The sequence below is a fragment of the Pinus tabuliformis genome, chromosome 7 (genome assembly GCF_031772625.1).
Source record: "Pinus tabuliformis cultivar Carrire ecotype Pingquan chromosome 7, CPIR1, whole genome shotgun sequence".
NCBI classification, from domain to species: Eukaryota; Viridiplantae; Streptophyta; class Pinopsida; order Pinales; family Pinaceae; genus Pinus; species Pinus tabuliformis.
In genome coordinates, this window is record NC_142293.1 from 1,280,160 (window position 1) to 1,295,266 (window position 15,107).

At 39.7% G+C, this 15,107-nt stretch overlaps 1 protein-coding gene across 3 annotated transcripts in view; it reads right to left on the bottom strand.

Annotated features, from left to right (window-relative positions):
* LOC149244843 (uncharacterized) overlaps nucleotides 1-15,107 on the bottom strand; it is a 496,877-nt gene that overhangs the window by 374,510 nt on the left and 107,260 nt on the right. For 2 of the 3 annotated variants that reach the window (XM_089455502.1, XM_089455500.1), the window contains exon 2: nucleotides 4,663-4,695. The exons of the other annotated variant lie outside the window; for it this stretch is intronic. In XM_089455502.1, coding sequence (XP_089311628.1) covers nucleotides 4,663-4,695 — 33 coding nt within the window. The remainder of the gene's footprint in view (nucleotides 1-4,662; nucleotides 4,696-15,107) is intronic. 3 annotated transcript variants of the gene reach the window in all.

A 15,107-nucleotide genomic window follows, 5' to 3' on the forward strand; every position in this document is an offset into this window, starting at 1 on the left:
TCCTCCGAGGGGCCACGCAACGGCCTCTAATTCGCCTGTTGAGCTGACATGCCGGCTGACGTTAGTAGTGACGTGACAAGTACGAAAGATGACATGGCAGGCGGACACGTGCCATTCATTTTTGGCACTTCCAGGGGTCCTATGAGGCTGTTTCTAGGGGCCACATGGCATCACTCATTGGGCGACATTTGGCAGTGATAACGTCAGCAGTAACATCACCAAGATATTGGCAATCGCAAGAGCAGAGGGGGAAAAGATTCAAAGGCTACGGCGCGAGGCCAATTGCGATATGCGAGATTTTCCTCTGGACGCGATAAAAGATTAAAACCAAGTTTATAAAGACCTCGCACCTGGACTAGAGGCCTGCTCCACTGGTTAAGGGGAAAATTGAAAGCCTCGTTCCGTCAGTTATGGAGGAAGAGGCCCGCAGCTATGTAATTGTACTGATAAACAAAGAAGGTTGCTCAACCACCGCGTCAAGGCATTGAAGACGCAGTACAAAGTTTTAAAGGTGAGGTGGGTCAACAACCAGTGGATCATTACGAGCAGGTGGACATTCAAGACGAAGAATGGGCCGATTCAAAGGAAGGATGCTGACACACGGGACCGGGAATCGGCAAAGAAGAAAGTAGTGGTAGAAAAGACAAAGGGATGTAAGACAAGGGGGCCATACTCTACGCCATGACAGCACCAGCATACTGATATGATCATGGGATGGGCTAGAAAATCCCTGGTTCTTTTTCCTTCAAGTCCATTTATTTTGCTGTATTGAAACGCGCTGCCCATCCTAAAGCATTCAACTCTGTAATATTTTTGGGCCATAGATCCATTTAATGTTGATACAGCAAGGCTATCAGACCGAGGAATAGGGACATTAGATATTTTACGTAGTTAATGCTCTTGCCCCTCTTCCCAGATAAATAGAGGAATGCAAGACTTAGATGAGGTTCAAAAATTCTAGGAAAAACACTGCATGTATAATTTCAGATTGTATTTCCTTTGTAATACAGGTCTTTCAGAATATCAATGAAACTGTGGTGATTCCATCTTCAAAGGATTACAGTATGTGTTCCCCTCTATTTTACTCATTAAAATGTTCATGCTTCTTTAGCTGATTTATGTAGTTATTGTTGCTAGATATGTTTCAAGCTCTCTTATAGATTCGTTGGTAAGTTGTATGTTAATGCAAATGCCTGTTACCGTCCCACAGATTCATTTGTCTTGACATTGTTTATGTATACGCCTGTGAGGATCATTGTGATTATATCTTTAAATGTGCAACATATGAATCATAGCCTTCAGTCCTTCCTTTAGACCTCATTATCGCTTGTAACCCAAATAAACATAGAATCCTTACTGCCTCGAGCTCTTTGTGTTCAACATTGAATCCTTGAGGTCTTAAGCTCTATGCGATGAGTTGCTCCCCTCTAGTATCCTCTTTCACCCACTCTGTAAAAGATTATTAAGCTGTAAGACCTTGAAGCTCTCGATCTCCACTCTTTTGATGATTATATCCGAGATCTGAATTTGTGAAGAAGTATTTGAAATCCATGTTTCATTTCTTTGGATTAATGAACCAACCTATTTCCTATATACATATGAACCTATAGAACCATAAGTCTTGTCTCCAGCATATTCAAATCTTTTGAGACACACCATTTTAGATGTGCCCAGGCGCTAGTCTTGAAGCAATCCAAGGTTGTCTTTGGGAGTTACAACAGCTCCTTTGAGAGGTCCCTACCTCATCCCTATAGTCTTGACCTTAGGAAGACATATTACCATTGCATATCTCAAACCCTAGGTCTTGATCTTCTCTCCCCAAGGTCTTTCCTGGAGAGTGTGTTAGCTTCTTTGAAGCATTGAGCCTTTATTGTGTCTCTCCTTGAATGGGATTTGACAATCACTTAGCCCCTAGTTATTGATGTATCTATTCCAAGTGATTTCCTACCTACCAAGACTCTTCCCGTCGGTGAAAGTTCTTAAAGAGTAGGGGACATTGATGGAGGTGATAGTGGGTCATTGTCCCATTGTTGTCACTTAGTCTAGTAGTTGTCCCTTAGGTTCCCCCTCTTAGGGAACTGCTAGATTGTTTGGTAACAGACATCACAGTGGAGGAGATGTTACTTGGGGATGAACCCATGCATTTTGATGACGTCCTTTGGAGTGAGGATCAATCTTGGACCCACTTTGTCACTTGAATGATAATGTCCATTTTGGAGGATGAACTCATGTTGGAGAGTCTTTCTTCCCACATTTGTGGAGAATTTATGATATATTTCTTATGTTTAATCATTTTGTAAAGTTATCTTATGGTCGACATGTAACCTTTAGGCATAGTTGAATGCTCCAAGCAGACTTTTAGGCTTTTTGTTTTAAATTAGTGAAAGTTGACTTGGTTTCCCTCATGTAAATATTAGGAAGTCACTTTCACTTGTTCCTCACACACACTCCTCTCTTTTATCTTGAGTGAGTGTGCACTAGTATTCTTCTCTTTTTCTCTTGGTTGTTATGGATGAATGATGGAGCAAATTGTCTTCGGAGAGATATTTCTACATGGAGAGACTATCTTTAGATTGATGAAATGATTCTTGATTGATGGTGTAAGTTTATTGTCGTTTTTCTTCCATTTTGCATGCAATTTTCCGAAATTAGGGTTTCAATTGTGTCATGACTCATATTAAAATGTGCAAAATCTTTCATGAAATCTTGTTTCTACATGCTATGCAAAATTTGCAATTCAAGAATCCATCAAATGAACTTGTTGCATGCACCTACTAACCTTAAATATCCTACTACAAGAAGTCACTAGGGTTTGTAAGAAAAAATATTTAGTCTTCCACCCTCTTCATCCAAGTCCTATCATTGACCCCGCTCTCTTTGACTCAATAGACCAATTGAATCGAGACACTAGTCAAGTTGTGGGATCATCTTGTAAAATCTCTATCTTTCCTTTATTTCTTGGTAACTAGGGTTGGGGTTTGGCCTAAATCTTCATTTTATTCAATTTTACAGCTATCTATTATTGTATCATTGGTAGAAATTACATTTAATAAATTTAAAAAGGCAAACTCTAGCATTAATTGCATGTTTTACTCCTAAAAATAGGGCTGACATCTGGATATTTATTGTTGTTACATGCATTTTCAGCCATTAAAAACTTAAAGTTGACCTATCCCTTGCTTACCTCTCTGGTAGCCTTTAAACAATTGACTGATTTCATCATTTGGAGACTATTTCTTAGTTATTATATGCTATTGCATGTTGTAAATCCGGATACCAATAAAACCCTAGTCCATAAAAACCTTCTTTAATTTATTGGGGTTGGTGGAAAGTGTTCTTGAACATTTTTATCTGTTATCTTGGCCTTCAAGGCTTTGCTTGTAACTTCTCCCATAACCATTAGATTCCAATCACCCTTGAGCCATCCTTTATTGAATACTTTTCTAGATGATTCATCTACAAGATCCTTAGTGAGCCATTTGGTTTGAAACCCTAGTCATGTAACCTCTCAATCTCGTCGGGGAAGCCTCCCTTGTGGGGATAACATCCAACCAGAGAATAGTAGGAGACGCCATTGAGGTCACAATGGTGGCGAATCTCTTCATTGCAATAAGATTTAGGTTGCTTGGTGAGGCTTTGCACTGTCTACTAGATTTTGTGGTAACAGGGACCAAGTTGACTTTTTTACTTTCAAGACCACTTGCATCAAGAAATGCCAAATACCTCGAAAAATGTGAAAAGTTGACACTATGAGACTGCCATGTTGAGAAACATCTAAGGGATATTGCACCAAGGCCAAGGCCACATATAGATTCAATAGACTCATAACCATGCGATAAGACATAGGTGCACTTAGTATGGGTTGAATTCGCCCCTACACTAGTGATCACCCCTACAAAAGCAGGCTCTAAAACGATAAGTCCTCAAGTATTCAAAGCCCTCCAATCCTCCTATCCAGGACAAAAAAATCCAGAGATGAACTCAAAGGGATTGGCCATGTTCCAACCAAACAAAAGGTCTAGGACACCCAATATAAGGCCTCACATGGTTGTTACAAGGCTTTAACTTGTGACCTTGGACTTACAATTGTGTGAAACATGCTGCAAGAATATGTGTACCCCTGCTACATAAGGGGCAACAGGGACTTTATGCTAAGGTGCTAGTCTGTGTGGTCGCTTATCAAAAGGAATAGGTGTCAATAGCTATATGATATAACTAGTATGTATATAAAAAATCATACATATAGTTCATAACTGCCATTTAAACCTATCATGATGCCAGGACATTGGATAGAATTTAAGTTCCTTGAAAACCATGTTTAGATTAACTTTTGGATATGTCCCAACTCTTTCTTTCACATATTCAATTCTGAATTGGAATGTATATTTACTCATGAAAATATCCAACAGAATGGACAACTATCCTCACAGCCCATCTGAAGGATGAAGCTAACAAGATTTCTGAATTTCCACACTCTTTACAAGGACTTGTCAGTGACAGATTCAAAACGTCAATAACCAAAATGATTATTTTCATTTATTCAAATAACTTATAGTAGGGAATGACAACTAGGAAATCATTATTGAAGTCACACAATAACAAAGAATATATATTAGACTTTCATAAACTTTTTTAAAAAGCATTTCATGTGATCACACTTACCGCAATAACATTGGGTTTTACAAAATTGATTACCTGCAGAAACACATCATATCAAATTTGATTTAGGGCTTTTCAAGATGGTCTCAATAACAAGCAAAGCTAGCCCAACAATTATATAATCTATATACTATCCTATTCAAATATCATAAAGCACATGCACTTCAGTCAATCATGTGCTTGATGTATAGTGAACATGTTGCAACTAATAAACTACTACTTCACTATGCAAATAAATCAATCTATTGCCTGTTGATCATTTAACCACCAGTTAACATCTCATACACAATCGATGTTTCCAGGTAATTTGGCATCTCAATATATACTACATCTCTGTCTGTGGTTAATTGGCAAAGAATATGATTCAACTGCCCTTTACTCTTTCTTGAAACACGTTTTTTTTGTAGAAAAACCTTCTCAGAAAATGCCTGGGCACTTTCCCACATTTGGTTGATGGTACCTGTACCACCCAAAATGCAGACCCATTCTGTATTTTGGGGTATTCTGGCTGCAGTATTGTATCAAGGATATCATAGCTACAGCAGTGAAGAAGTCAAAAAGGAAGCTACCAGCAAGGATATTGAAGATGTATAACTAGCAGGGAGAAGTTGAGAGTTCCACGTGGTGCAGGAAAGACAGCATAATTTACCTTCATGATATCCACAGGTAAAATCAGCCAGGGAAGGTATCAGCTCAGCCCTTGAGTTTTTACAGTTCAAGTAAGAAAGTGTTTTGTTAGCTGGGCAGAAATAAAACTGGAAAAGTTGGGGCCATGACTCAGTGCTTCCCTTTGAAGACAAAATCCATCTATGTTGGTTACTTTTGCAGTTCAGTTGGATACATTTTCTGATCATATCAAGAGGTAAAATCAGTTTTTGAGGTCTCTAAACAAATCAAGATTTTCTGTAGCAGTGGAATCTTTCCTTAAAATAGGATGTGTCCTGTTAGCGCAACCTAGTTCTTATGGAAACAAAGAGGTCAGCCACCACTGTCACCCCAGTGGCCTCTCTCCAGCTGTTTAGTGGTGGACGTTATCCCCACAAGGGAGGCTTTCCTAAGAAATCATTAACAAGATATTCAACAAACAAGGGCTCAAGGGTGATATAAGGTCTACTGATTGAGAAGAAAGGCACCAGCCAAACCTTGAAAAGAAAGAGTTACCAAGGTTCAAGTACACTTTCCTAGGACCTTTATGATTTAGAAGAAAACTGTTATAAATTAGAGTTTTTATGATATGCAAATTTAGGGCATACAATGACATATAACAGCTTGAGAAGTAGTGTATAAGTGATACGATCAACAAAGGGACAAAGGATATCAAAGAGGCAAGCAAGGGTTAGGTAAATAATGAAGCTTTTATGGCTGAAAATGCATGACAGCAATAATTATCTAGACGTCAGCCCTAATTTTGGGGTGAAAATATGCAATTAATGCTAGATTTTGCATTTTATATTTATTAAATGCAATCCCTACCAATAGGGCAACAACAAATAGACATAAAATTGCTATAAAATGCATAGTTAAGCTAATCCTAACCATAGTTACCATGAATTAAAAAAGAGACAAAGGAAATTAAGGATGATCACCACAACTACTCTACTGCCTTCTCTCAATTGGGCAATGGAGCTAATAATGTCGAGGTCAAAGATAGAGGGGCTTGCATGAAGAGGGTGGCCAACTACAAGTCCTCTCTTAGAAACCCTAGCGACTTTTTTAGAGTGGAGATTTAAGATCAAAGGATGCATATACCAAGTTCCTTTGATGGATTCTTGAAAGACAATTTTTGCTTAACATATAGAAACAAGATTTCACAAAAATTATGCACTTTTTAATATGGCACCATAGAAACCCTAATTTCATAAAATTGCATGCAAAATGGAAGAAAATAGACAACAAACTTACATCATTCAATCAAGAATCACTTTATCAATCCACGATAGACTCCTCATGCAAAAATACCGCTCCCAAGACAATTCAATCCATCATTCATCCATAACAACCAAGAGAAAAAAAAAAAGAGCGAGTAGTGAGCACTTCTTAAGAGAGTGAAGCGTGCAAAGTGTGATGATACAAATGGAAGTGACTTCCCTTTATTATATGAGGATAACCTAGTCACTCTTCATAATAATGTTTGCTTGAGCATTCAAATAGGCCTAAAGGTCACAAGCCGACCTTAAGATAGCTTTAAAACATAATAATACATCAAAATCTCCCACATTTATGGGACTAAATGCCCTCCATGTTGATGTCATCCTCCCAAACGAACAATCTCCATCAAGCAAGTGAGAAGGTGGCTCAAGAGTGCTTCTCACTCCAAGAAAATCATCAAAGTGCATGCGCACATCTCCAAAAAACTCCTTCTCCAGCATGACCTCATCTCCTAGAAGGCTCACGTCACTTTTTTAGGGCATGTGGGATGACAAGGCGTGCTCTAAGGCAAGTGTTGGCATCTAGGCATAATATGCTAGCCCTCCCAAGTCATCTAAGTGATCACCATTCTCATCTGGGCTTTGGAACAAGGCAATGTCCATCAAATAGGGTTGAGGCTAGCCTGGGGACATATTAGGTCTTGTTGACCACTCATGTGCCAACGCAGAATTTGGTTGAGTATAGAGGTCATGTTTTTATTGTCAAAATTCCCCTTCTAGGTTGGGATTTGTATCTAATATTTTTGTAAAGATGTAAAAGTCTTGTCTAGACTCTATAGAGGTTGTAGGGGGTATGAGTACTTGATTTTACACCTCAACTCCTAAATTTTCTATCTAGACAACTTTGAGGGTGAAAAAAAAATGCCTAATCCCCTCTAGAGTCATTTTATTATTTTCTGGCAAAATAATTAGGCAAAAATTAGTCAAAAAATTAAAATGAGAGAATCTTTTTTCTCCAAGTGGAAAAATAATTAAAAAGGGAATGTGCATTTTCCAAAAAAGGGATCAAATTCAAAATGGAGAAAAGTCTCATTTCCAAGGCAGAAAAGACCCACAAAAAATTCGTTAGGCTAGAAGGAAGAATATTTTCTCAAGGAAATTGAATTTTTGGTCCAAGTGGTTATTTTGAATGAAAGAATTTCAATACAAATATTTTTTAAGATTTTCCAGTGGTCCAAAACCAACCAGAGGTCAAAGATTGGTCCATCCACCACATCCATCAAGGAAGTCGAATTTTTTTGGAGATCTATCTAGCAGTAATCAAGGGTTCAAAATATTTTTTGGAGGATCATGACATGGATCAAGTCAACTAGCCATTTTTTTCACTTGGAGCTTCTCATGCTCTCATTTTTCTATATAAGGAAGCTCTAAGCTCCTCATTATATCGTCATGTAATCTTGAGCTCTTGGTTAGTGAAGCTCTACTATCATTGTAACATTTTTTTGAGAATATAATAAGAGTCTTTGGGGCAATATTATGGTGTTATTCTTCAGTGATGGTATAATTTCTCTGATCTCTTGTACTTAATGTTCTACTAGTGTTTTAAAAATTGTTATTTCCATTAGCTCTTGAAGATTCATTAGTGTACAATTATCTTACATCATTGTTTAGATTTGGAGAAACACACTAGGTGGAGCGGATCTATTGGTTTTCGGTTAAACCCTTAGACTCCTCTATCACTGTGTTATCCCAATCTCTGTGGATCTAATAATTATCTTTTCAAAAGTGTAGAAATTTTATTGTTGATCAGATCTTGGATACTTGGGGACATTCTCGATTGAATTAACCAACTTTTCAAGCCTAGAAGTTGAAGAACACATAGTAGGTCACTTGAAGACTTATCATTCAAATAAGAAAAGGGGTTTTCCTTACCATTTGCTCTAGATCTAAATTCAAAATATTTTCAAAATCTTTCAAAATTTATTTAAGAGCTTTAATGAATAGATCTGCTTCTTATGAGTTTGTATTATTAAATTTGTGAATAGATCTTATGTATATATTTCCCTCTAACCTTATATATAGTTCCATCTATTTGTATAGATTTGTTGGGTTTTTCTTGAGTTTCAACTACAGATCTGAAGGAGGGCATCGATTTGGCTTAGATCTATTTCCATATATTGTTTGCAAGCTTGATCCCATCAATATTTTGAAGGATATTGATTTCCCAAGTCAAGATTAACTTCGGCTAGGGTTTTAGAGGTCAACAAATTATTTTTTGGAACCGTCTAGCTTTTTCTTGAAGGCCGCAAGGGTTTTGAGGGTTTCCCTTGCCTCAAAATCGAATTATCCAAGAGATTTCACCTCTACAATTTTTTTGCAAAATTTTTAAGGGTTTCGCTTAGGGTTTTGGACTTTATTCTCTTCAGATCTCACTCTTTGAGCTAGTTGTTAGATTTGAAGGGTTATATTTGGCATCAAGAAGGGTTTGGGTATCATTTTTTGGATCATAAAAAAATTCCAGGCTCTTTCTTGTAGGTCGCGGACATTTTAGGCCTCTTTTCCCTTGGTAACAAGCCTCTAGGGCTTTATTTCCTTGCCATTGATTCATTTGCTAACCCTTGTGACTTCGTCAGTGCTTCAACAAAAGTCTGAAGGGGTTTATCATAATCTTTTGGCACAAATTGATTTTCAAAAGGCTTGACATCATTTGCAATTTTTTTAAGGGAAGTCGCATACTTTTGAGGCCTATCCTTCCGAGGACGAGGACCCTCTTCCTTGACTGAAGCGAAGGGTTTGATATTGGAGACTCAAAAAAAAAAAAATCTAAAGTGGTTTTGAGCCTTGATTTTAAAGAGAATCACCATAAAAAAATTGATAAAATTTAAATAAAAAATTTCATTTAATTTTTGGGTTTGTCGTAGGATTTTTTAGGCTTTCCTCCTCAAGTTGTGAGCTCTCTTGTGACTGGTCTAGTCTCTTGTTGAAGGTCGAGTGCCCTTGAGGGTCAGATTAGCCTTGTTTGAGGGGTTTTGAATCATAATTGGTAGTTGATTTGATTCATTTTTGTATCTTAAGGGATTGGTTTGTGAAGTGTTCTTTCATCATTGTAATCCTCCTTGAGATTGAAGAGTTCTCTCCCTTTGTCAAAAGGACTTCTTCTCTTGTAATATAATAATAAATTCTTCCTGAGGGAGCTTGGGATCTCAAATCCCATGGTATCCGGCCTCCTTATTTAAAAGGGAGGCATCCTCTTTTCCCTTTTCTTTTCTCTTTGATCTAGATCACTAACTTGTTTCTCATGCATTGCTAATTTCATTGTTATCATAGTTTAGATCTGGTTCCCTTAGTTTCATTCATTCATTGGCTATTTGATCTATTGCATTTGGAATTGTTCTTGTCTTTGTTTCACTTGCAATTGAAGATTTGAAGTAGTCTTCCTCTAATCTCATTAGTAATCAATGAATGAATTGAATTAATTTACAATGAGCAGTAAAGCTCAATAAATAATACAACTGTATTTACAGAAACAGCAAGTTTCTACTAAAAAAGTAGAAACAACAAGTTTCTACTAAGAATATTGAAACAGCGAGAAACTGCTAATTACAATCATAGATGAGCAGTAAACACTAAAATAGCATTATTCTAATACCCTCCCTTAATGCTCAATCTATTTACAACACCTATAGACCCTCTGAATTTTACAAACTTATCAGGACCAAGAGGCTTGGTGAAGATGTTTGTTGGCTGCTCCGTTGTGGGAACATATAGCAACTGAATGGATCTGTCTTCAACAAGCTGTCGAATGTAGTGACAATGAGTTTCCACATGCTTTGTTCGTTCATGGAAGACTGGATTCTTGGCAAGTTTGAGCACTCCCTGATTATCACAGAACAAGGGAGTAGGACTTGCCTAGGAAACATGCATATCCGCAAGCATACGTCGAAGCCAAACTGCCTCGCAAGATGCCTTAACTACTCCCCGATACTCTGCTTCTGTCGAGGAGAGAGCCACTGCCTGCTACTTCTTACTAGCCCATGTGACAGCGCCGGATCCCAGACTAAACACATACCCAGCTGTAGATTTACGGTCATCAACCGAACTAGCCCAGTCTGAATCTGTGTAACCACTGAGTGTAGGATCTGAACTCCAAGTGTACAGAAGTCCATAATCAGGAGTGCCTCTCACATAACGCAGCACACACTTTGCTGCTATCCAATGGTCAGCCGTAGGAGCTGACATGAAGCGTGAAATGTAGCTCACTGCAAAACTGATATCAGGTCGAGTGGCAATAAGGTGGATGAGGCTGCCTACTAATTGCCTGAATAAAGTTATCCACAAGTGGTGAGGATGACTGAGCTGAAAGTTTGAGCCCTGGTTCCATAGGAGTCGTGGTAGGTTTGCAATCCTGCATTCTGAACTTGTCCACAAGATCTCTGGCATACGTGGACTGAGAGAGAAAGATGTTGTTCTCAGTCTGCCAGACTTCCACCCCTAAACTGTGATGAAGAAGTCCCAAATTTGTCATATCAAAAGTGTTGCACAAATCCTGTTTGATCCCATGGATCAAAAGTGTTGAACTGCCAATAATGATAAGATCATCCACATAGACAACCACAAACAAAATATCATCACCAGTATGTTTGATATACAGGTTTGCATCAGATGGACTCCGCTGAAAACCATGATCTGTTAGGTACTTATCAATTTTCATGTACCAAGCCCGAGGGGCTTGTTTCAGACCATAGAGTGCTTTGACTAATCTACAAACTTTCTGTTCTTGACCAGCAACCTTGAATCCTGGAGGCTGCGTCATGTAGACTTCTTCCTGTAAGTCACCATTCAGAAAAGCACTCTTTACATCCATCTGATGGACTTTCCAACTGAACTAAGCTGCTAAGGCAAGGACAAGTCGTATGGTACTCATCTTGGCTGTAGGAGAAAAGGTCTCCTCATAGTCTATGCCTTCCTTTTGTGAGAATCCTCGAGCAACAAGGCGAGCCTTATACTTATCGAGGGTCCCGTCAGCTTCGTATTTTACTTTATACACCCATTTGCAGCTAATGGGCTTCTTCCTTGTAAGAAGATTAGAAAGGGTCCAAGTGTGATTCTTCTGAAGACTCTGGAATTCTGCTTCCATAGCCTGTTCCCACTCAGGTATACCCTTAGCCTCCGAATAGGTTTGAGGCTCAAAAACACTGTGTAAGTTAGCTATAAGAGCAAAATTTATTGTAGGCTGGTGTTTGCTCTTATTTCGGGAAGTTCTACCTTCAAGGAGCTCATTATCCCAGAGATCACCAATAGTTTTAGCCCACCATTTAGGCCGAAGAGTGGAAGAACTAATATTAGGAGTGGGTAGAGGAGGCTCAAAAACAACAGGAGCAGCAAGAGGAGGATTATTTTCCGGAGGAAGCTCAGGTAGTGCATCATCAAACACTGATGCTGCATCATCCCTCCCATCAGGTGGACCTAACGGAAGAAGAATACTGTGAGGTTGATCCTCAAAACACTGCTCAGAAGTAGGAGACTGAAAGAATCCTCTGTCTTCATCAAACACTACGTCCCAACTGAAGCTAAGACGACCAGTGTCTATATCTATCAGCCTATAGGCCTTGTGGTGGTCATTGTACCCTGTCATCATGAGTTTCTGGCTTTTGGAATCCAACTTAGAGCACTTAGCAGCTCAAATCCAAACATATGCAATCGAGCCAAACACTTTGGGGTGACTGATCTGAGGCTTACGGCCAGACCAAACCTCTTCTGGAGTCTTCCCCTTAACAACCTGAGTAGGTGATCGGTTAAGAAGATAGACAGCAGTAAACACTGCTTCAGCCCAAAATTTGTTCGAAACACTCCTGTGTTGTAACATGGAACGAGCCATTTCAACAACCGTACGGTTGCGACGTTCGACAACACTGTTCTGCTGAGGAGTGTAGGGTGTAGTTAACTAGCGTTTGATGCCATGGGTATCACAGAAGTTGGAGAAAGCAGAAGAACAAAATTCCCCCCCGTTATCTATCCTAAGAGTTATGATATTATAGCCAGACTCTTTTTCAACTAAGGACTTAAACTTCTGAAAGATACTAAATACATCAGATTTATGTTTTAGAAAATACACCCACATCTTTCTACTGAAATCATCTACAATAAGCAAAAAATATTTGCAACCAGTAACTGAAGATGTATTCATAGGACCACAAATATCAGCATGAATTAACTGGAGTACCTTAGATGCGTGCCAAGATTCTCCATCCTTGAATGAAGACCGATGTTGCTTGCCAGCTTGACAGGCGCTGCACACTCCCAACTGTTGAGTCTGAATATCAGGTAACCCTGACACAAGTCCCTCCCGAGAGAGCTGAGAGAGATACTGAATGTTTAGATGCCCATATCGCTGATGCCACAGAGTGCTGATGGGAGAAACACGAGCTGCTAGAGCCACTTCTGGAGAATCACCAGTGTCAAGAAGCCTGTATAGACCATGATCCTCTAGGCCAACAGCAACCGTAAGATGAGTCTCCCTGTCAATAATGGAGCACTTGTGCGCACTGAACACTACATCAAGCTAAGGAGAGTTCCTCATAATCTAGCTGACAGACAGCAGATTAATTTCCATACTAGGAACATGGTACACATTCAGGAAGATGAGTGTGCGCCCACCAGACTGGATCTTAACTGTACCTCTGCCAACCACTGTGTACTCTTCACCTCCGCTGAATAACACGAAATCACTGAAATGTGAGAAGTCAATAAACCAGTCATGCTTGTGAGAAAAATGATGTGATGCACCAAAGTCAATGTACTAGGCAGAAGACGGGGCATGATCTGAGGACCTCTTAGCCATAAAGGCGTAAAAAGCAGATTCCTTCTGCTCAAAATGTTCTGCAACATTCGCTTGCTAATAAGACCCTCCCTGCTTCTTCTGTTCAAAAGCAATCCTCTGTCGGCAATCTTTCTTCATGTGGCCGAACTTGTGATAGTAATTACACTGCACATTTTTCTTCTTAGCGGGATCAAAAGGCTGAGAAGAACCTTTCTGCTGAAAGGACTGAGAGGACTGATATTTGGCAGCAAAAGCATTTTCTGAGGAGGCTGATGAAGCACTACTACCAAACTGCTGTTTCCAACGATCCTGCTGCATAACTCTGGAAACTTCAAATCAACATTAGTAGAGGTAATGTTGAGTGTTTCTATGAAGTGCTCATAAGGTTTTGGTAGACTTTTCAGAGTGATGACTACCATATCTTCTTCCTCCATGGTCCGACCAATGGCTTCGAGCTGATCTCGAATGTCTTTAATCTTGTTAAGATGTTCCTGTAAAGATATATGTTCTTCCATCATGATGGAAAACAACTGATTCTTGAGAAAAAAAGCTCTGCTCTTGTCGGATGTCTCATGCAATTCCTTCAAACGTTGCCAGATTTCAGCAGCTGTCTTGCCGGAAGGAATCTGCGGTAACTGATCATCAATCACAGAGAGTTTGAGAAGCATAACAGCCTCTCGATTTCAATCATCAAACTTATCTTGATCAGCACCAACTGTACCAGGTCTGAGATCTTTGCCCAAAACAAGCTGGTCAAGACGCCTATATTCAAAAATGGTCAACATTCTCTGTTTCCAGATGTTATAATTGGTGCCATTAAAGCACTGACTGCCTTCCAACATCAGATTTGTTAGCGAGGCCATCTGCACGTTTCCCAAGACACAGAAAACAACAAAGGAATCCGGCACGGATTGCAGATGCCGGCTGATCCGGACAAAATCTGACAAGTGCTGGTGCAATATGAAAGAGAACCAGAATGAAAACTTGGCCCTTGCAACCAGCCTTAGTAATCTCTGCCTCCTGCTGTCAGACCTGCACTAAAGAACCACCTCAGCCAGGAAAAGTGACCTCCAGAAGGGTCCACTGCCACCAACAGAGCCTCCAACGCTACTAGAGTTTGTGCCACAGAACTGCCTCAGGCAGTGTTACAAAGGTGAACTGTTATCACAAAGAGGCCTCAAAGTTCTTCTGCTGCCACAGGTAAGTATGAATAGGGCTGCTGGCTCAGAGAATAACTGTGCTGCCCAAACAGTGCCAAATACCCTACAGCTGCAGAAAATGTCGTCTGTAGCCTTAGGTGAAGACGCTGTCACAGAGGATTACGTTCAAATGGAATGCAGCCTCTCGCACAGGTTTATAAAATCCACCTTGCCAAACGGTATACCTGAATTTATCGTAGAATTTGTAAACTAATGCGCCATGGAGTACACAATACGCAATATCCACGTGAAATGCGGCTCTTTTGCGTCGACTGTACCCACTCTCAGTCGCTTCCGTCGATTACCTGTCTCGTAGACCCAACGGAGCCGTGGTCTCTCCGAAATTAGCGTCAACGACACAATGTTCTCAATCGTGGATTCCGGTGAAGGCACAGAGCAAGAGATTCTGCACCGGTGGCCACGTTTGGTCTTTCAACAGCCCACTTCTTCCCCCAAATCTCAGTTTCGAATCCGACAGCGTGGTTTTCACACAGTCTTCGGACTCTTCTGTAAATGATGAGAGACGCGTACTAGAAATATGCAGCTGAGAGAGGCGGTCTT